Consider the following 24,103-nt stretch of genomic DNA (forward strand, 5'->3'; position numbering starts at 1 on the left):
GCTCAGGTCATGATCTCATGGTTTGTGGGTTAGAGCCCCATGTTGGGCTCTATGCGGACAGCTCAGAACTGGGAGCCTATTTTGGATTCTGTCTCTCTCTGTTCCTCCCCCACTTGTACACTTTCTGTCTCTCTCTCTCAAAAATAAATAAAACATTTTAAAAAATTGAAAATGAAAGAAAAATTCTAGAAATATTTGAATTTCTCTATACTTCATTCTAAAAGGTGATGAAATTTGGGGGGACAAATAAACTCTTTCTCAGAAGGCTACCTATGTCTATTACCCTCATTATCATATTTTCACCACCATTTTAAGTTTAAACAAACTAAATGGGGATGGAATGTAAAGAATTATTAATTTTACTTTCATTTGAAAGAGGATAAAGTATACTCTCAAAGATGGTCTTATCTAAATTAATTCAATTCTAGAGAGAATGCCCACAACAGAAGCCATGTAAACATTGCAGACCAATATGCTACAACTTAAAAATTCAGAACTTGAGCTATGCGTTCCCCAAAACATCATCAATAATCAACAATAATATTGGATCAACAATATTACCTTAAGAGGCTACAAGGAGAAGTTTCTTTTTTCTTAACTTTTAAACCACTAAGGAGTTCATATCAAATACTATACACATCAGTATGTACTGTGTGAACAGCTTATAGTTTCAAATATCTCACCATTTAGAAATGAAACTTTTCCTTAGTCACTGGTTTATTTCTCTAAGGGAAGAAAATTCAAGAATTCCAAATGTTAGGAGGCGCCTACGTGGCTCAGTCGGTTAAGTGTCTGCCTTTGGATCAGGTCATGATCTCACAGTTCACTAGTTCAAGCCCCACACTGGGCTCTCAGCTGCCAGTCAAGAGCCTGCTTCAGATCCTCTGTCCCCCTCTTTCTCTGCCCCTGCCCCACTCACACTCTCTCTACTCATTCTCTCTCTCTCTCTTAAAAATAAACTTAAGAAAAAAAAGAATGTTTTAAAAAATTTAAAAATTAAAAAAAAGAATTCCAAATGTTATGTAATAAAAATAATTTTTGTATATTTGATGTGGTGACAACCAGTTATATTTTGAGCTACATTTTAATATACATTTGGTCCCCAAACTAAATATGCTATATTATCTTGAAATCCATTTGTTGATAAATCATGCTCTCTTCCATTTTAGTAAAAACACTGAAATTAATCTATAATTGTCTTCAATGAGTGCTCAGTACCAACATGTGGTGATTTGTCAGTAATAAGTGTTAAAAGTGAGCTATATGCTACTTCTATGAATTCATCCTACAGATAAAAACACCAACATATAGTGCATGACTCTTGGTTTCAGCTCAGGTCATGATCTCACAGTTTGTGAGTTCAATCCCCATTTGGGGCTCTGTGCTGACAGTGCAGAGCCTGCTTAGGATTCTCACTCTCTGCCCCTTCCCTGCTCTCTCTCTCAAAATAAACATTTTTTAAAAATTAAAAAAAATAAATAACACCAACATATAGACAGGCACATGGATATATATATTGCAATGCTGCGTAATAACACAACATTAGAAACCAACTAATTAGGGGCACCTGGGTGGCTCAGTAGGTTAAGGTCCGACTTCAGCTTAGGTCATGATCTCACGGTTCATGGGTTCAAGCCCTGCATCAGGCTCCGTGCTGACAATATGGAGCCTGCTTGGGATTCTCACTCTTTCCTTCTCTCTGCCCCAACCCCACTTGTACTTTCTCTGTCTCAAAAATAAATAAACTTCAAGAAACCAACTGATTTATAGGGAACTAATAAAATACACGATAGTCCATTCATATTAAGGGATATTATTAAACTATATAAGGTATGCTAGATCTATATGTATACAGCTAGAGAGATAACCATGCTATGTAAAGTATAAAAACAGAGTTATAGGGCACCTGGGTGGCACAGTTGGTTAAGTGTCTGACTTAGGCTCAGGTCATGATCTCACGGCTTGTGAGTTCGAGCCCTGCGTGGGGGTCTGTGCTGGCAGCTCGGAGCCTGAAGCCTGCTTCAGATTCTGTGTCTCCCTCTCTTTCTGCCCCTTCCCTGCTAGCTCTCTCTCTTTCGCTCTCAAAAATAAACATACATATATACATACATACATACATAAAAACAGAGTTACAGAATTTTTTTTTAAAGGAAGAAAACCCCTGTGTAGGTTCTGTGTGGGCATCATAATTAAAAACACAAAAACAAGGGCTGCCTGGGTAGCTCAGTTGGTTAAGCATCCAACTCTTAATCTCAGCTCAGGTTTTGATTTCACAGTGATGAGGTCAAGCCCCATGCTGGGCCCCAGGCTGGGCATGAAACCTACTTGAAAAGAAAAAGAAACAAAGAGGAGCAGGAGCAGGAGCAGGAGCAGGAGCAGGAGCAGGAGGAGGAGGAGGCGGAGAAAAAGAGAAAGAAAGAGAAAGAGAAAGAGAAAGAGAAAGAGAAAGAGAAAGAAAAAAAAGAAGAAAAAGACAAACACACACCAAAAAAATTATTTTTAAATTTTTTTTTTTTTTCAACGTTTATTTATTTTTGGGACAGAGAGAGACAGAGCATGAACGGGGGAGGGGCAGAGAGAGAGGGAGACACAGAATCGGAAACAGGCTCCAGGCTCTGAGCCATCAGCCCAGAGCCCGACGCGGGGCTCGAACTCCCGGACTGCAAGATCGTGACCTGGCTGAAGTCGGACGCTTAACCGACTGCGCCACCCAGGCGCCCCCAAAAAAATTATTTTTAAAAGCCCTGTACTTCAACCCTAATTTAAGGAAAGAGCTGTTAAGAATCTTTCTAGGCCCATAACCACGGGCTCTCCAGATGCTGTTCAGTAGCAATAATGATACCACCATCAATTAAACTGGAGAAGGTAAAGGAGAGATTGGAAAAACAGAAATATCTAAAGAGAAAAAAGGGACTAGAGAAAGGAGTCCTAGGAATAGATGAGAAAGAAAAACAAAAACATGAGAAGAGGAGCAAAGAAAACAAGTGAGAAACTTTTAAAGCTTCACTGCTATTCACTTATTAAACTAAATACACTGTAGAAAATACTTTCAAACCTACACTGTAAGGGGTTGCTTCCATTTGGGACTGTTCGTATTGTTGCATTTTTCTGTCTTCTTTGACTGTCCATCAACTGTGACTTCCACATAAGGACTTGGTCCAAACCAATTCTTTTTATTTTCTTTAAGTTTTGCTGAAATGACTAGGCAAAATAAAGGAGAAAATATTTAAATATTTGAGATGTTAGTTCATCCTTCAAATCCATTTAATTTCATAAAGGTTACATAGAACATTATTACTTTTACTCAGAGAAGCAGTTTTAGTCTAAAATACTTACTAATTTTATTCACTCATAACCTTTGTATTTCCTTCCATCCTAGTAAATGAACATAGGACTTCCCCCACATCATTCACCCAAATTACTATTAATAGACTCCCCAATGTCAGTATCAATAGTCTCAGTACTCTGAAGTCAATTAAAAAATACACCATCAGGGGCATCTGGATGGCTCAGTCAGTTGAGCGTCTGACTCTTGATTTCAGATCAGGTCATGATCCCAGGGTCGTGGAAATGACCCCAGCATTGGGCTCTGTGCTGAGCATGGAGCTTGCTTGGGATATTCTTTTTCTCTTTCTCTCTTTCTCTCTCCTTCTCTTTCTCTCTCTGTCTCTCCCCTTCTGCCCTCACTCACGTGCTCTAATTTTTTTTTTATAAAGTACATCAACAAACTCAGTCAACAAATATTTGAATCCCTAACATGTACCAGATAATTGCTCTCAACTGTAAATAGTGCAGTTTACAGTATAGAAAAGGCCCTGACTCTCAGGGAGATAATATCCTAGTTAGAGATAAATCCTTGTGCTGAAAAACAGGCTAATGTGGCAAAATATAATTAGGTAATCTCTGAAGAAACAGTTTTAAGCAAACATCTAAATGACAGGGAGTTTGCCCGGAGAAGATTGGAAGTGGGAAGAGAGCATCTGGAGAGAAGCAAAAAGGCTTGGCATATCTGGAGGAAATATAGCAAACAGGGAAGAATGGTAAATGAGGTGAGATCACATTCAGCTTTATAAGCCCAGATAAGGAATTTGGATTTTATTCTAAGCATGCTGGAAAGTCACCAGAGGAAGACAGTTGCAAACTAGGATTGTTTTTAGCGTCTCATATCTCATATTAGCAAGAGCTTCCTACAAAGTACATCTTAAGATACTGACTGATTCCTTCATCTTTACCCTTGAGTTAGTTACCTTTGCCAAAAAATAGCCTTGTCCAAGACCCTTGGAAGGTGCAACAAGTAGATTCAAATCTAGTAGAGCACCTAATAATGGTTCCCACAAGTTGACAACTCGTTGCTCCCCTATAAATGAGGTGATCACAGCCATGGAAACATTCTACCACCTAAATATCTATTCTAGCAGCTAAGCATAGAGAATGTCAGTGCCCACCAAGATTAAGGGACGTTTGGTATTGCTACACGAGTTTGTATAGCAGCTACCCAAGAAACTCAATATACAGTCCAAAGCATACACAGTCTGGGCATCCTAGCAGGTCCAGTCCCAGGTGGCAGCTATGAATCTCCTGACTTCACAAACATCACTTCTTTCCTTTGATACTTATATGCCTTTTTGGTAGCATGCAAGCCAGCTGCTGGGTTAGTACTCCCAACAATGTATGCACATTCTATAAACCAAAACTTCATCATTATTTTGGAACATTTGGTATAATAAAGTTTGATGAGATTTCATATCAATATGCAGTATCAAAAAAAGTATCTGTCAAAGAAAGAAAAAAAAAACTGCAAGAGATGTTACTGAAGTAGGCAACAAGGAGCCTCTGAGGAACTTTAAGTAAGAGTGCTATTCTGGGGCACCTGGGTTGAGCGTCCAACTTTAGTTCAGCTCATGATCTCGTGGTTCGTGAGTTCGAGTCCTCGTGTCCGGCTCTGTGCTGACAGGTTGGAACCTGGAGCCTGCTTCTGATTCTGTGTCTCCCTCTCTTTCTGCCCCTATGCAGCCTACTCACACGCGCTCTCTCTCTCAAAAATAAATAAACAAACATTTTTTTTTTCAACATTTATTTATTTTTGGGACAGAGAGAGACAGAGCATGAACGGGGGAGGGGCAGAGAGAGAGGGAGACACAGAATCGGAAACAGTCTCCACGCTCTGAGCCATCAGCCCAGAGCCTGACGCGGGGCTCGAACTCACGGACCGGGAGATCGTGACCTGGCTGAAGTCGGACGCCTAACCGACTGCGCCACCCAGGCACCCCAACAAACATTTTTAAAAAAGAGTGCTATTCAACAAATTTACTGAGTCCCTACTATATATATCAGATATTATTTGGGGCACTGAGAATACAGTGATAATCAGATTAATACTCAAAGATAATTCTGCTGTGGGAAAAATAAATTGATAGGGAGACAAAAGTGGGGGTTAAGAGACTACTAGAGTCATCTAATCAAGAGATGACAGTGGTTTGGATGGTGAACATGAATACGGGGGGGGAATAAATATTTTCTAAGGAGAACCAACATGATTAGATTACATGAGGAAGTTGGAAAAAAGAAGAAGCAAGGATAATTCACAGGTTTTCGGTATGAATAACTGAATGGAAGAATATGTCATTTAGTAAGATGGAAAGATCTGGGATACAAGCCTGAGGGGGGGGTGGCATAGGCAGGAAATCAAGAGTATTATAATGAATGTATAAAATTTGAGATGTTTGTGAGACATCTAAGTGTAAACACTAAAAAGTCTTTTTCAGAAAAGAAAACAATCAAGCGGGGCACAGACCTATCTCTGATTAATATGTACTATAAAGCTCAAGTACTTAATACAGAGCAATATTTAATCACAGGATTGCCACAGAAAATTATAAAACCCTTATTTTTAACACATTTCTGGCCTGAGAAAAGGTGAAAAAAAGCCTAAACAATTTTGCAAAGACCACCATTGTACTTCAGAGGCTCTTATGGACCTCTGAAACTGATTAAATCTAGAACAAAGCAATGTAGGCCTGACAGGAAGGAAACCATCTGCCCTCAGTGGCATTTTAGGATTCAAACTTTTCAAAGTTATTTTGCCATATAATCCCACCCAACCTCACTAGAGACATTGTAGGAAACTTTAAATGTGGAAATAAAAGAGGTAAGTGAAACTAACACTAACAGTTAGTGTTGGCTATGTGTCTGCCACATAAACATTTTCATTAAAAAAATTTTTTTTCTGGGGCGCCTGGGTGGCTCAGTCGGTTGAGCTTCCGACTTCGGCTCAGGTCATGATCTCACGGTCTGTGAGTTCGAGCCCCGCGTCGGGCTCTGTGCTGACAGCTCAGAGCCTGGAGCCTGCTTCAGATTCTGTGTCCCCTCTCTCTCTGACCCTCCCTCGTTCATGCTCTGTCTCTCTCTGTCTCAAAAATAAATAAACATTTAAAAAAAAAATTTTTTTTTCTAATGTTTATTTTTTGACAGAAAGACACAGAGAGTGTGAGGCAAGGGAGGGGCAGAGAAAGAGGGACACACAGAATCCCAAGCAGGCCCCAGGCTCTGAGCTGTCAGCAGAGCCTGACACAGGGCTCCAACTCACGAGCCATGAGATCATGACCTGAGTGGAAGTCGGATGCTTAACCAAGCCACCAGGCACCCCAAAACATTTTCATTTTAACACTCAAAAGACTATCCTGTGAGATAGGAATTATCATCTTAATTTTTACACATAAAAAGACAAATTCAACAGAACTTAAAAGTTTGCGTGAGGGTCACTTGCGAAGCCTGAACAGGAGAAATTAAGTGCTCAAATCTCAGTTTACATTGCATAAAACTTTTGTTACAGTCCCAATATTAAAAAATAGATCACTGCACTACTTCCTGAAACTTATTTTACTATAGTACATTAAAAGAATAAAAATGGTAAACTATAAGACAGGAAACTGAAAAATCTCAGTATCACATCACCTGGGCTACCGCAAAGGTCTCCAACAATTGTTTTTAACCTCACTTCCACAACCCCTCAACTTCTAGGATTATCTTCCTAAAACAGATGTGCTCATGTCAGTACTTTTCAAATACTTCTCTAATGCCTGCATGATGAAATTTAAACTCTTCTGGGCATTTCACATTGTTGTTTACCTCAGTTCACAGCTAAGGAAACTGAGGCTCAAAGGTATTAGTGACATGCACAAGGTTATATAACTATTAAGTATCAGAACCAAGACCAGACATTAGCTTCTCCGGAGATGGGAATCATTAGTCTAATATACATTTCTTAACTAAAACTTGGGGTCAGGGGCGAAATGACCTCCCCAAGAGTTTAACGATAGAAACTTTAATAGTACACAGGTCAAAGCATTTGGCAGTATTTATTATTTTCTACTATAATTTTTGCATCTATCTGATTAAACTATACAAGAAAGTTATTGCCCAATATGAAAAATACAGGGACATTCACTAACAATATTCCAGTAAAATGTGAACAAATTAGTTAAATGCCAACAGAAGTTCCCAAAGCAACTGCTTCAATGAATTATCTAGATCTATGTGAAAGAGTAGCACAAAAGACAACCTTTCTTATTCAACTCAAACTTGAAGCTAAATGGCTACTCAAGTTATTTCCATAAATTAGATTCAAATTACAGAAAATGTTACTGGAGAGTGGTCAACATGGTGGAGAAGCAGGGGGACCGGAAGTTCCCGTGTCCCTCAAACACAGCAGTATTGAGGCCAGAAGACCTGGAATTCTAGGAATCCGGGTTACAGAGTGACAGAAACATCTCCAGGGGCCCACAGGGACAATGTAGCAGGCCATAGGTGCATGACTGCAAACTGGGAGAGATAAAACAGGCGGCATAGGAACGGAAGGGAGGGATACCCTTCTGTGAAGAGACAAAAGGAAGAGAAAGACAGGTTGTGGAAATGTAGGACTGTATTTGGACAAGAGAAAAACCATGGACCAGGGAATGGAAAAAAATGGAGAAAGAACCAATTTCTAACTGTGGGAGGTGGGGAGCCAGCCCTGAGCTAGGTAGCTAGCTCTCAGGAGCAGAGAGAACAACCCTTTCCCTTGAGTGCTATGAGAAAACAAATAGCCATTCCAAGGACAAAAGACCCTGTAGGCCCATGAACCCCTTGACCCCCCTCCCCCGCACCAGCCAGAGGTCCTTTGTACCTGACAGTACCCCAGAGTGACAGTATCCAGGAACTGGGACAAGGGATCCCGTAAGACATTGGGGTTTGAATCCCAGCCACGTGCCTGGAAGGCACAGGAGATGGTGGAGGGGGACATAGGTGGCTGCTTGCACTCGTGCCCACTCAGCACTGTGAGGAGCCAGAGGCCCTCAGTTGACAGGCTGGGTGGAGTGGCACTTCCCAGGAACCAGGGTGCGTGGAGCAGGATCCAGGTTTTAATCCCACCCAAGCACCTGGAAGGTGCGGGAGACTATGGAGCAGAACAAAGTGGCCTGCTCGCGCCTGTGTGGCACTGTCAGGATGGCCTGAACAAAGTGGTTTGGGACACCTGGTCCGGGGAGGAGAGGCTGGGGTGTTGCCAGTTTTCTCCCCATCACCAACAAGGTGGGGTTTCAGGGAACAGACAACGGGCCCACAGTGGAGGTGGGACCCACATACACCAAACCACATCCCTCTGTACCTGGTAACTGCATATGTAACGGAGCAAGATTGACACTGACCTAACCAAACAGTCCCTCCTCCAGATCATTGCAGGCACGGGTTCCAAGGCCCCATCAGATATTGGTCCAGTGGTTTTTGTATTCTTTGATTTGATTTGATTCTTGATCAATTCTTATTTTGTGTGTGTGGGGGGGGGGGAAATATATATATCCCCCCTCTTCTTCCTCTTATTTCTTCCCTTCTCTAGTCTGGTTATTCTGGTTGTTGGTTTAAGCACACATTTTCAATCTATTCTTTTTACATCTCTTCTGTCTCTCCTTTATTCTGCCCACCCACCCCCCCCCCCCCCCCCCCCATCTCTCTGGGCTAAGCTGTATAGTTTCTCTGATTCTCTGCCTGGTCAATTTTTTTTTCTTTTCCTTTTCCCCACCCCTGTCACTTCTCTCTCTGTATGGGATAAGGCCTCTTCCACTACCATACACACCCCTTTTTAAAATTTTTTCCAGGGACACTTCAACGTACAAATCAAAGCACACCTGGTGGAAGATCCAAACCACCACTATGAGTAGGGAGATAAAGCAACCAGAGCCTCAACAACAGAGAGCATGAAACACACTCCAAAAACACCTCCTGAAGGGCCAGGCCCTGGACAGTGTTATGACCCCTTTTTAATATAATAGTGCTCACAGGAGCAAGACTCATAACAAGCTATTAAAACACATAAGGGACAGAAAACAAGCCAATATGACAAAATAGAAGAATTCTCCTCAAAAGAAATTCCAGGAAGGAATGACAGCTAGAGAATTGCTCAGAACAGAAATGAACAATAGAACTGAGCAAGAATTTAGAATAATAGTCATAAGATTAATAGCTGGGCTTGGAAAAAAGCATAGAAGGAAGAAAAAAAGCTTAGAAGATGGCAGAGAATCTACTGCTGCAGAGATCAAGGAACTAAGAAATAGTCACAACAAATTAAGAAATGAGGTGCTAAATAAACTAGATGTAGTGACAGCAAGGATGGAAGAGGCAGAGGGGAGATTAAGTGAAATAGAAGATAAAATTATGGAAAATAATGAAGCTTAGAAAAAGAAAGGTAAGAAAATATTAGCCCACAAGGGGAGAATTACAGAACTAAGTGATTTGATAGAAATGTAATAATATCCATATCATAGGAGCTCCAGAAGAAGGAGAAAGAGGCAGAGGTTTACTTGAACAAATCATAGCTGAGAACTTCCCTAATCTGGGGAAGGAAATAGACATCCAAATCCAGGAGGCTCAGAGAACTCCCTTTAGATTTAACAAGAATAGATCTTCTCCATGGCACATCATTATGAAACTGGCAAAATACAAAGATACAGAATTCTGAAAGCAGCTAGAGACAAATGGGCCTTAACCTACAAGGTAGACATATAAGGGTAGCAGCAGACCTGTCCACTGAAACTTGGCAAGCCAGAAGGGAATGACAGGAAATATTCAATGTGCTGAACAGGAAAAATATGCAGCTAAGAAGACTTTTTATCTAGCAAGATTGTCATTCAGAATAGGAGAGATAAAGGCTTTCCCAAACAAAAACTGAAGGAGTTCATCACCACTAAACCAGCCCTGCAAGAGATCCTAAAGGGGGACTCTGTGAGTGGAATGCTGCAAACACTAAAAAGCACCAGAGATAAGCACAAGCATGACATCTACAGATAACACAACGACACTAAATCCATATCTTTCAATAATAACTCTGAATGTACATGGACTAAATGCTCTAATCAAAAGACATAGGGTATCAGAATGGATTAAAAAGCAAAAACAAAAAACAAGATCCATCTATATGCTGTCTACCAAAGACCCATTTTAGACCTGAGGGCACTTTCAGATTGAAGGTAAGGGGATGAAGAACCACCTATCATGCTACTGGAAGTCAAAAGAAAGCTGGAGTAGCCATACTTATATCAGACAAACTAGATTTTAAGCTAAAGGCTGTAACAAGGGATGAAGAAGGGCAGTATGTCATAATTACGAGGTCTATCCATCAAGAAGAGCTAACAATTGTAAATGCTTATGCTCCCAACTTGGTAGCACCCAAATACATCAGTCAATTAATCACAAACATAAGCAATCTTACTGACAGGAATACTGTAATTGCAGGGGACTTTAATACAACAATTGACAGATCATCTGGGAAAAATATCAATAAAGATACAAGGGCCTTGAATGATACACTGGACCAGATGGACATGACAGATACATTCAGAACTTTTCATCCAAAAGCAGAATACACATTCTTTTTGAGTGTACATGGAACATTCTCTAAGATGGATCACATACTGGGTCATGAAACAGCCCTCAATAAATATAAAAGGATTGAGATCATACCATGCATATTTTCTAATCACAATGCTCTGAAACTTGAAATCAACCAGAAGAAAAAAATTTGGAAAGTTTCCAAATGCACAGAAGTTAAAGAACATTCTAATAAAGAATGAACAGGTCAACCAGGCAATTAAAGAAGAAATTAAAAGATACATGGAAGCAAATGAAAATGAAAACATGACAGTCCAAATCCTTTGGGATGCAGCAAAGGCAGTCCTAAGGGGAAACACAATGCAATCCGGGCCTATCTCAAAAACCAAGAAAAATCCCAAATACAAAATCTAACAGCACATCTAAAGGAATTAGAAGCAGAACAGCAAAGAAATCCCAAAACCAGCAGCAGAAGAGAAATAATAAAGATCAGAGCAGAAATAATATAGAATAAAAAAAAAAACAAAAACAAACCCAGAACAGATCAATGAATCTAAGAGCTATTTTTTTGAAAAAATAAAACAAAATTTTTAAACCCCTAGCCAGACTTCTCAAAAAGAAAAGAGAAAGGACCCAAATAAATAAAATCACAAATGAAAGCGGACAGACCATAACCAGTATCACAGAAATATAAACAATTATCAGAGAATACTATGAAAAATTATATGCCAACAAACTAGACAACCTGGAGGAAATGGACAAATTCCTAGACACCCACACACTATCAAAACTCAAATGGGAAGAAACAGAGAATTGAACAGACCCATAACCAGTGAAGAAATTGAATCACAGTTATCAAAAATCTCCCAACAAATAAGAGTCCTGGGCCAGATGGCTTCCCAGGGGAATTCTAACAGACATTTATTTTTTTTTTCTTTTCTTTTTTTTTTTTTTACATTTTTTGAATTTATTTTTGAAGGAGAGAGAGACAGAGTGGGGGCGGGGGGAGGGCAGAGAGAGAGGGAGACACAGAATCCGAAACAGGCTCCAGGCTCTGAGCTGTCGGCACAGAGCTCAACGCAGGGCTTGAACTCACAGACCCTGAGATCATGACCTGAGCCAAAGTCGGATGCTCAACCGACTGAGCCACCCAGGCGCCCCTCTATGAAGCCAACATTAACTTGATTCCCAAACCAGACAGTGACCCCACTAAAAAGGACAATTACCTTTTTGACAATTTACCTAAAAAGGTGAAATATCCCTGATGAACACGGATGCAAAAATTCTCAATAAGATACTAGCAAATTGAATTCAACAGTATATCAAAAGAATTATTCACCACGATCAAGTGGGATTCATTCCTGGGCTGCAGGGCTAGTTCAATATTCACACGCAAATCAATCAATGTAATACATCACATTAATAGAAGAAAGGATAAGAACCATATGATCCTGTCAATAAATGCAGAAGAAGCATTTGACAAAATACAGCAGCATCCTTTCTTAATAAGAACCCCCAAGAAAGTCGGGATAGAAGGAACATAACACCATAAAAGCCATATATGAAAAGCCCACAGCTGATATCATCCTCAATGGGGAAAAACTGAGAGCTTTCCCCATGAGATCAGGAACACAGCAGGGATGTCCACTGACACCACTGTTGTTTAACATAGTGTTGGGAGTCCCAGCCTCAGCAATCAGACAACAAAACGAAATAAAAGGCATGCATCCAAAACTGGCAAAGAATAAGTCAAACTTTCACTTTTTGCAGATGACATGATACTCTACATGGAAAACCCAAAAGACTCCACCAAAAAGCTGCTAGAACTGATACATGAATTCAGGTAAGTCGCAGGATACAAAATAAATGTATAGAAATCAGTTGCATTTCTATACACCAATAATGAAACAACAGAAAGAGAAATCAAGAAATCAATCCCATTTACAATTACGCCAAGAACCATACCTTGGATTAAACCTAACCAAAGATGTAAAAGATATGTACGCCAAAAACTATAGAAAATTTATGAAGGAAATTGAAGAAGACACAAAGAAGTGGAAAAGCATTCCATGCTCATGGATTGGAAGGACAAATATTGTTAAAATGTCAATACTACCCAAAGCAATCTATACATTCAATGCAATCCCAATCAAAATTGTATCAGTATTCTTCTCAAAGCTAGAACAAACAATCCTAAAATGTGTATAGAACCACAAAAGACCCCAAATAATCAAAGTTACATTGAAAAAGAAAACCAAAGCGGAAGGCATCACAATCCCAAACGTCAGCTTCTACTACAAGGCTGTAATCAAGACAGTATGGTATTGGCACAAAAACAAACACACAGACCAATGGAATAGAATAGAGAACCCAGAATTGGACCCACAAATGTATGGCCAACTAATCTCTGACAAAGCAGGAAAGAGTATCCAATGGAAAAAAAGACAGTCTCTTTAGCAAATGGTGCTGGGAGAACTGGACAGCAACATGCAGAAGAATGAAACTGGACCACTTTCTTACACCATACACAAAAATAAACTCAAAATGGATGAAAGACCTACATGTGAGACAGGAAACCATCAAAACCCTAGTGGAGAAAACAGGCAACAACCTCTTTGACTTCAGCAGCAGCAATTTCTTGCTTGGCATGTCTCCGAAGGCAAGGGAAATAAAACCAAAAATGAACTATTGGGACCTTATCAAGATAAAAAGCTTCTGCACTGCAAAAGAAACAATCAACAAAATTAAAAGGCAACCAATGAAATGGGAGAAGGTATCTGCAAATGACTTATCAGACAAAGGGTTAGTCTCCAAAATCTATAAAGAACTTACCAAACTCAACACCCAAAAACAAATAATCCAGTGAAGAAATTAGACACTTTTCCAAAGAAAACATCCAGATGGCCAAAAGACACATGAAAAAACGCTCAACATCGCTCATCATCAGGGAAATATAAATGAAAACCCACAATGAGATACTACCTCACACCAGTCAGAGTGGCTAAAATTAACAACTCAGGAAACAACAGACGTTGGCGAGGATGCAGAGAAAGAGGAACCCTTTTGCACTGCTGGTGGGAATGCAAACTGGTGCAGCCACTCTGGAAGACAGTATGGAGGTTCCTCAAAAAACTAAAAATAGAACTACCCTATGACCCAGCAGTAGCACTACTAGGAATTTATCCAAAGGATAAAGGAGTGCTGATTTGAAGGGGCACATGTACCCCAATGTTGATAGCAGCGCTTTGGACAGTAGCCAAATTATGGAAAGAGCCCAAATGTCCATCAACTGATGAATGGATAAAGATGTGGTTTATATATACAATGGAACACTACTTGGCAATGAGAAAGAATGAAATCCTGTCATTTTGCAACAATGTGGATGGAACTGGAGAGTATTATACTAAGTGAAATAAGTCAATCAAAGAGAGAATATGTTTTCACTCATATGTGGAACTTGAGAAGCTTAACAGAAGACCACAGGGGAAGGGAAGGGGAAAATATAGTTTCAAACAAAGAGGGAGCAAACCATAAAAGACTCTTAAATACACAGAACAAACTAAGGGTTGATGGGTGGGCACAGGAGAAGGGAAATGGGTGATGGGCAATGAGAAGAGCACTTATTGGGATGAGCACTGGGTGTTGTATGTAAGTGATGAATCACGGGAATCTACCCCCAAAACCAAGAGCACACTGTATATACACTGTGTGTTAGCTAACCTGATATTATATAAAAAGAAAGAAAGAAAGAAAGAAAGAAAGAAAGAAAATATAACTAATACACCAGCAGTATACTTTTTTATTTTATGTAAATGCTGAAAAGGAAAGGTGACATTGCCTTTCCTTCAATACTTTTTTTTTTTAACTTTATTTATTTATTTTGAGAGAAAGAGTGCAAGCAGGGGAGGGGCAGAGAGAAGGGAGAGAGAATCCCAAGCAGGCTTGGCACTGCCAGCACAGAGACTAATGCGGGGCTCGAACTCATGAACTGTGAGATCATGACCTGAGCCAAAATCAAGAGACATTCACTTAACTGATAGAGCCACCCAGGCATCCCTCCTTTGATACTCTTATAAAGAACTCAGTGAAGGGCACCTGGGTAGCTCCACTGGTTGAGTCTTGATTTTGGCTCAGGTCATGATCCCAGGGTAGTGGAACTGAGCTCCTCAAAAGGCTTTACACCGAGCATGGTGCCTGCTTAAGATTCTCTCTCCCTCTGCCCCTTTCCTGCTCACTCTCTCTCTAAAATAAAAAAAAAGTAAATTAGGTTAAATTAAAAAAAAAAAAGGATTCAGTGAAATTAAAACGCACATCCAAGTTCTCTAAACAATCCAATTATCAACAAACAGCACTATGAATTATTTTTTTAAACTTCTTTTTTGCTACAGCTTACAAAAGGTACCATTTCTCTGAAATAAATTTTCTATTTGCCCTCACTTAATTGGGTAAGGAAATCAATTAGCCAATATATACTGTAAATGAATAATTAACAGGAATGTATGTCTGTCTCTGTATGTATGATAGAAGGAGGTAAGAAAATAGGGGCACCTGGCTGGCTCAGGTGATAGAGAATGAGACTCTGGATCTCAGGGTCATGGGTTCAAGCCCCATGATGGTTGTGGAGCCTACTTAAAAAATGGTAAATAAATAAACAAACAAACAAATAAATATGAAAGAGGTAAGAAAATAACAAGAGGGTAAGAAGCCATCTGCATGTTCAATGCACTACCTATCAAGATTCCACTGGCATTTTTGATTAAAGTAGGAAAAACACTCCTAAAATTTATATGCAACCACAAGACCCTGAATATCCAAAGAAATCAATGCAGGAGGCATTGTACTTCCTGATTTCAAGCTATCCTATAAAGCTATAGTAATCAAAACAGTATTGTACTGACATAAAAACTGACAAATAGATCAATGGAACAGAATTGAGAGCCCAGAAATAAATCCAAACATATAAGGTCAACTAATATTTGACAAAGGAACCAAGAAAATTCAATGGACAAAAAATAGTCTTTTCAGGAAATGCTGCTGGAATAACTGGATTGAAAAAACAAACAAACAAAAAAAGACAAGGGGTAGGGGCTCCTGGGTGGCTCAGTCGGTTAAGTGTCTGACTTTGGTTCAGGTCACGATCTCAGTTTGTGAGTTTGAGCTCCACGTTGGGCTCTGTGCTGACAGCTCAGAGCCTGGAGCCTGCTTCAGAGTCTGTGTCTCCCTCTTTCTGCTCCTCCCCCACTTACTCTCTGTCTCGCTCCAAAATAAATAAATACTAAAAAAACTTAAACAAAAGACAAGAGGTGCCTGGGTGGCTCAGTGGGTTAAGCGTCCAACTCTTGATTTTGGCTCAGGTCATAATCTCATAGTTCAGGAGATGAAGCCCCATGTTGGGCTCTGCGCTGACAGCACGGACCCTGCTTGGGGTTTTCTCTCTCTCTCTCTCTCTCTTTCTCTCTCTCTCTCTGCTCCTCCCCCACTCTCTCTCAAAATTAACTTACTAATTTAAAATTTTTTTAAAGACAAGAAATTTGAGTAGAACCACAGAGTAGGATTTTTTAACTTTTGACACTCAATTCTCCTACTGGTCTTTCATACTAACTTTCTAAAAAGTAAAATTGACTGTTCTTTGTTAAAAGCCCTGATTTCTTTCCATGTCTGCCAGCAATGATATTTTTGTAGCCCTGACACACACCTGAAGGAGATGACCCACTCCCATTAAGTTCTCAAGGTTCCAACTCTGCAGCAGTGGCCCGCAGGGGTTTTAGCAAAGCCTTGTTCGTTTCTCTGCTTCAAGTGTTCTGCTCGTATTCTCTCCTAAAAGGATCCTTTCTACTTCCCTATATATTTTTTAAATAATTTCGTATATCTAAATGGTAACAATGCTTCAAGCACCACTTCCTTTCACAGAAGCTCTGTTCAAACACTGATCTTGCTTTCCTGACCAAAGTTGTTATCTCTTTTTGCCGTTACCATATACAATGGCATTTATTTTTTACACTTCAATTTTTATGCCCATCTTGAATCTATCTAGAAAGATGTTGAGGCAGCTTACAAAAAAAAAATAATAAAAGCAACCAATACTATAACTGATCCATTAACATAGAATAAAAAATACAATGTCATTAAAGGAAATTGTGCAAAAAGCTTAGTTCTGAGGTTTCTAGCATCAAAAGCATATAAGTAAACAATGAATTATGAAAGGTATTTGATTCTACTCAACTTGGCACTTTACTCTTTATAACCTTATGCTTTCCATTTGTCTCATATATAATAATATATTTGCTAAATATATAACTTTTATCCATTATTCATGGTATTTGTTTTTATTAAATTGCTTTTTGCCTTGTATTTGTGCAGTCTCAGAATTTTTAGAACCAAGATTAAAAACTTAAACATGGCAAGAATTGTCTTCTTGAGATGCATTTAGACATTTATCAAATATTTTTCTTACTGTGAGAATAATGATGGTAGCAAACAAGATAAATGGTTTATGCACAGAAAAAAGCATAAAGGAATATAAACCTAAAGGAGTAACAGTATCATCTCTCAGGATTGAGATGATAAATAGGACCCTTCACTTCATTCTTTTACTGAGGTTTTTTTAAAGTTTTTTTTGGTTATTGTTTGTTTTTGTAAGTAGGCTCCATGCCCAGCACAGAGCCCAGTGTGGGGCTTGAACTCACAGCCCTGAGACCAAGACCTGAGCTGAGATGAAGAGTCAGACACTTAACTGATTGAGCCACCCAGGCACCCCTATTTTACTAAGTTTTTAAAAATAAAAACATGTGTATTACTTATATAACCTGAAAAAGTAAAGATTTTTTTAAAGATTACTCCAATCAAAGGTTTAATGTCAAGCAGCCCAGAAAAAGTCCTAAGAAGCTGGCTCAATTTAAATCAGCTACTCAGGCTAGCTTCAGGATGGGGGGCAGAGGAAAATAATCAGAATCTTGCTTAACAAAGAAATATCAGTATCTTTCATTGAGAATCAGACATTGCTAAGGAAAGAGACTATAGTGAAGGAATTTCCAAAAATAAATTCTAAGATGCTGTCACATTATGAAAGTATTTTTTAAATATAATTCAATCATTTTTAGGTTTTGAGGAAGATAATAATAAGGACATGGTTTGTAGCCTAATAGTCATCATCTAGAGGTGGATGTGAGATAGGTGTAATAAAAGCTAAAATACCATACAGAGGATGATAATTGTTCTAGAAGAAATAAATGCCATTCAAAGGTTAGAGACTGAGGTTTCACTGTGTGATACAGACACATGCATATCTGAAGAAAATCCAGTGACTCACCAAATAGTTCATGTATAAATATCTACAAAAAGACCATATGGAGCCAGACTGTGAAAGCTCTCAGCCCCGGCTAACGAAATTCCAAACTATAGCCAAACAGAAGCATTAAAGATTTTTGAGCAGGAATGTAACATAAGTGGCATATTAGAACATTAGGAATATCAATCTGCAAGTGATATACTTGGTTCATATGGTTAGAGAGAGAAAGAAAGACAGAGATAGTAGTTAAGTAATAATAGCAACCAAAGGATTTAAATAGACATTTCTCCAAAAAAGATATACAAATGGCCATTTAGCACATGAAAAGATGTTCAATATCATTAACCACCAGAGAAATGTAAATCAAACCCACAATGACATACCACTTCACACCCACTAGGATGTCTATAATCAAAAAGACAACACGCACTGTCAAGGATGTGGAGAAATTGGAACCCTCCTACATGGCTGATGGGAATACAAATAGTGTGAATGCTTTGAAAAACAATTTGGAGAGGCGCATGGGGGGCTTAGTCGGTTAATCATCTGACTCTTGACTTAGGCTCAGGTCATAATTTGTGGTTTGTGAGTTCAAACTCGTATCAGGCTCTGTACTGGCAGTGCAGAGCCTGCTTGGAGTTCTCCATCTCCCTCTCTCTCTGCCCCTACCCAGCTCACCATCTCCCTCTCCCTCTCTCTCTCAAAAATAAACATTTAAAAAAATGAAAAATAAAAAAATTTAAAAAATGAAAAGCAATTTGGAATTCCTCACAAAGTGAAACATATATATGACCAGTGACTCCACTCCTAGGTAGGTACTCGAGAAGTGAAAACACACATCTTTACAAAAACTTGTACACAAATGTTCATAGCATTATTCATAATAGCCAAAAGTAGAAACAACTCAAACATACATCAACTGATAAAAGGATAAAGAAAATGTGGCATGTTCATGCCTGCAATAATATTTGGCAATAAAATGAAATACTAATGCATGCTACAGTAAGAATGAACCTTGAAAACATGCCAAGTAGAAAAAGTCAGAAACAAAAAGCCATACACATTTTAGGATCCCATTTATATGAGATATCCAGAATAGAAAAACCTACAGACAGGAAGTAGATTAGTGATTGCCCAGGGTTGATGGTGGCTGGGGGACATGGAAAGTCTTCTAATGGGTAGAGGTTTTCTAAAACTGACAGTGTTTGGCACAAAAACAGACACATAGACCAATGGAATAGAATAGAAACCCCAGAACTAGACCCACAAACGTATGGCCAACTCATCTTTGACAAAGCAGGAAAGAACATCCAATGGAAAAAAGACAGTCTCTTTAACAAATGGTGCTGGGAGAACTGGACAGCAACATGCAGAAGGTTGAAACTAGACCACTTTCTCACACCATTCACAAAAATAAACTCAAAATGGATAAAGGACCTGAATGTGAGACAGGAAACCATCAAAACCTTAGAGGAGGGGCGCCTGGGTGGCGCAGTCGGTTAAGCGTCCGACTTCAGCCAGGTCACGATCTCGCGGTCCGTGAGTTCGAGCCCCGCGTCAGGCTCTGGGCTGACGGCTCAGAGCCTGGAGCCTGTTTCCGATTCTGTGTCTCCCTCTCTCTCTGCCCCTACCCCGTTCATGCTCTGTCTCTCTCGGTCCCCAAAATAAATAAACATTGAAAAAAAAAAAATGTTTTAAAACCTTAGAGGAGAAAGCAGGAAAAGACCTCTCTGACCTCAGCCGCAGCAATCTCTTACTCGACACATCCCCAAAGGCAAGGGAATTAAAAGCAAAAGTGAATCACTGGGACCTTATGAAGATAAAAAGCTTCTGCACAGCAAAGGAAACAACCAACAAAACTAAAAGGCAACCAATGGAATGGGAAAAGATATTCGCAAATGACATATCGGACAAAGGGCTAGTATCCAAAATCTATAAAGAGCTAACCAAACTCCACACCCGAAAAACAAATAACCCAGTGAAGAAATGGGCAGAAAACATGAATAGACACTTCTCTAAAGAAGACATCCGGATGGCCAACAGGCACATGAAAAGATGTTCAGCGTCGCTTCTTATCAGGGAAATACAAATCAAAACCACACTCAGCTATCACCTCACGCCAGTCAGAGTGGCCAAAATGAACAAATCAGGAGACTATAGATGCTGGAGAGGATGTGGAGAAACGGGAACCCTCTTGCACTGTTGGTGGGAATGCAAACTGGTGCAGCCGCTCTGGAAAGCAGTGTGGAGGTTCCTCAGAAAATTAAAAATTGACCTACCCTATGACCCAGCAATAGCACTGCTAGGAATTTATCCAAGGGATACAGGAGTACTGATGCATAGGGCCACTTGTACCCCAATGTTCATAGCAGCACTCTCAACAATAGCCAAATTATGGAAAAAGCCTAAATGTCCATCAACTGATGAATGGATAAAGAAATTGTGGTTTATATACACAATGGAGTACTACGTGGCAATGAGAAAAAATGAAATATGGCCTTTTGTAGCAACGTGGATGGAACTGGAGAGTGTGATGCTAAGTGAAATAAGCCATACAGAGAAAGACAGATACCATATGGTTTCACTCTTATGTGGATCCTGAGAAACTCAACAGAAACCCATGGAGGAGGGGAAGGAAAAAAAAAAAAAAAAAAGAGGTTAGAGTGGGAGACAGCCAAAGCATAAGAGACTGTTAAAAACTGAGAACTGAGGGTTGATGGGGGGTGGGAGGGAGGGGAGGGTGGGTGATGGGTATTGAGGAGGGCACCTTTTGGGATGAGCACTGGGTGTTGTATGGAAACCAATTTGTCAATAAATTTCATATAAAAAAAACCCAAAAACTGACAGTGTTGACAACTGTACAACACTGTGAATATACTAACAATCATTGACCTCTTAATGGGTAAACTGTATGTGAATTATCTCTCAAGGCTGTTAATGTAATACAAAACAAAAAAACAATAGCAACTGCCCCAGACACCAATGTTTAATGGGAGAGGGGAAAAAAACCCTACAGAATACTCAAGAATATCCTGAAATAAAAATGTAATTTTTATATATCTAACCATCTGTTCATTCATTCATTAGGCAAATATTAATTCAAATAGCACCTGATATATAATAGCCACTGAAGATTTTCTTCTCTTAAGATTATTTTTTGGGGTGCTTGGGTGGCTCAGTAGCGAAGCATCTGACTTGGGCTCAGGTCACGATCTCACAGTTTGGGAGTTCAAGTCCACATCAGGTAAGCTAGAGTTCCACTTCAGGTGAGGACAAGCCCCGTGTAAGAGGAGCTCAAGCCCCACTTTGGGTGAGTCCCGCTTCTCTCTCTCTCTCCCTACCTCCTTCTCGCTCTCTCTCTCCGCCCCTTATGGGATTCTCACTCTCTCTGCCCTTTACTCACTTGCACCCTCTCTCTCTCTCCCTCAAAAAAAAAAAAAAAAAAAAAAAAAAAAAAAAAGGATTATATTCTTTATCTTAGGAAGAAAAAAAAAGTATACTAGTAGATCTGTTTAAGACTTACCAGTGATCTGAAGCTGTGATTTCATGGTCAGGCTACCCATTGAACCAAGCTGCGATCCACTGCCAGACATACCACCAACAGGACGGCAAACCTGAACATGGCAAAGGACACACTGTAAACATCAAAAAGTCCCATTAAAAAAAATATGTATGGTGCTAACCAGGCCATTTTCATATCTCACTGAAGACTGCACAATAACAGTGGCCTTCATATTGCTAAATTAAATTTTCAATTCTAGTATTCATCCTGCCTAACCTGTCAGCAAAATTACATGGCTAATCATTCTATCTTCCATGGTTTACTTTCTTTCCTTGGGCTCCCAAGGAACATTCTCTAGGTTTAAGTCCTACCTCACTGATTGTTCTTAGGCTCCTTTGACAATCTCTTCTGTTTTCTCCCCTCTTAATGTTGGGAGTATCCTAGGGTTCAGTTCCCTCTTACCTCTCTGTACACATTTCCTCAAAGATATCATTCAGTGTTGTGACTTTAAATGTCATCTATATACCAATGAGTCCCAACTTTATATTTCTATCCCAGACTTCATTCCTAAACTCTGAACAACTTTACTTGGGGATATGTGAAAAACCCCCCAAACTTAACAAATCAAACTGAACTCCTGATTTTCCCTGTAAATTATCTCAGTTGGTAACAACTCCATCCTTTCAGACGCTCAGGCTAAAAACCTTGAAGTCATCCTGCCTTTCTTTTTTTATTTTCCTTCCTATCTGTCAGCAAATTCTGTTGTCTCCATTTGCAAAATATGTCCAGAATCCAACCATTTCTCACCACCTCTACCATCAATCTGTTCAGAGCCACCTTTTTTTCCCCCATGGATTAGGTCTCCCTGTTTCTAGCTGTGTCTGGCTTCAGTGCCTCTTCTGAACACAATCAGGATGACTTTTAAAGTGTTCAAAATCCTGCAAAAGCTTCCCATTTTACTCAGGGTAAAAGCTTAGATCCATACCATGACCTTAAAAGACTATATAAGATGCATGCTCCCAACTTCCTGATCTTATCTCCTTCTATTCTCCTAATCTACTCAAGTACCTACCTCCCTGTTATACATCAAATATGCTAGCACATTCTAGCATTAGGACTTTCATTTTACTTGTTCTCTTGACAATATTACAATCTGCTCCAATTCCTGGTCATTTTTTTTTTCTTCTACAGAATATATCACCTTCTGACATACTAAGTAATTCACTTGGTAATTATGTTTATTGTTTTTTTTCATATCCAAGTGGATTTTTTTTAACATTTATTTATTATTGAGAGACAGAGCATGAGCATGGGAGGGGCAGAGAGAGAGGGAGACACAGAATCCAAAGCAGGCTCCAAGTTCTGAGCGGTCAGCACAGAGCTCGACGTGGGGCTCGAACTCACAAACCACAAGATCATGACCTGAGCCGAAGTTGAACGTTCAACCGACTGAGCCACCCAGGCGCCCCATATTTATTGTTTTGAATCTCTAGGCTAGAATATAAACTCCATGTGAGCAGGGATCTTTGTTTTGTTCACTGATGAAAGCCAGAAGCCCAAAAATAGTGCCTGACACATAGCAAACACTTAAATATCTGTTTGATGAAATGAATTAAAAAATGGCTTTTGAGGGGCACCTGGGTGGCTCAGTCGGGTGAGCAGTCCACCTCTTAATTTCGGCTCAGGTCATGATCTCAATTCCATGAGTCTGAGCCCTGCACTGGGCTCTGTGCTGACAGCGATGAGCCTGCTTGGGATCCTCTCTCTCCCTCTTTCACTCTCTGCCCCACCCCTGCTCACAGTCTTCTCTCTCAAAATAAATTTAACAACAACAACAACAAAGACTTCGAACTACACTAAATGATTAAGTCTCACATATCTTCTTCAGTCTCCAATCATGGAAAAGGTAACCCCATGTGGAAACAGCATGATTAATATAACAAAGATGTTTTAACAAAGTCAGAACATTTGGGCTCAATTCCTGTCTATGACACTTATATGACACTACTTAAGTTATATAACCTCTCTAGGTCCCAGTTTTCTATCAGAAAAATGAGTATAACACCACGTCTACCTCACAGAGTTCTTGCAAAGATGATTATGTATATTTAAAAAATGCTCTGTAAATGTTCTTTATCATTAATAGTGTTTAAATATCTTTACAATAAAAATCTGTTCTTAGGCTTTTGGGGACTGGATAACAATACTAGAAATATTTCAACTGGATCAAGGTAAAGATTAAAGTGAATGAAATTTACTTAGCACTTATTTACCAAGTACTATGTAAGAACCATAATATACAGTAAGACAAAATATCTTGATACTGTACCTATTGTCTTAAATTTTCATACAATTTTAGACTTCCATTAAAATTTTTAAATATCAGGGGCACCTGAGTGGCTCACTCAGTTGAGCATCCAACTCTTGATTTTGGCTCAAGTCACGATCCCAGG

At 39.5% G+C, this 24,103-nt stretch overlaps 1 protein-coding gene across 5 annotated transcripts in view; it reads right to left on the reverse strand.

The window, feature by feature from the left end:
- ITCH (itchy E3 ubiquitin protein ligase) overlaps nt 1-24,103 on the reverse strand; it is a 147,522-nt gene that overhangs the window by 80,701 nt on the left and 42,718 nt on the right. For 3 of the 5 annotated variants that reach the window (XM_047854672.1, XM_047854675.1, XM_047854673.1), the window contains 2 exons: nt 21,672-21,762; nt 3,060-3,201 (listed from right to left, as the gene is read on the reverse strand). In XM_047854672.1, the coding sequence (XP_047710628.1) occupies nt 3,060-3,201; nt 21,672-21,741 (212 nt within the window). In that variant the 5' untranslated portion in view covers nt 21,742-21,762. Of the gene's footprint in view, nt 1-3,059; nt 3,202-21,671; nt 21,784-24,103 lie in introns of those variants that run through there. The other 2 variants (XM_047854674.1, XM_047854676.1) reach the window with 2 other exon arrangements.

The sequence above is a fragment of the Prionailurus viverrinus genome, chromosome A3, assembly GCF_022837055.1.
Source record: "Prionailurus viverrinus isolate Anna chromosome A3, UM_Priviv_1.0, whole genome shotgun sequence".
Lineage (NCBI taxonomy): Eukaryota > Metazoa > Chordata > Mammalia > Carnivora > Felidae > Prionailurus > Prionailurus viverrinus.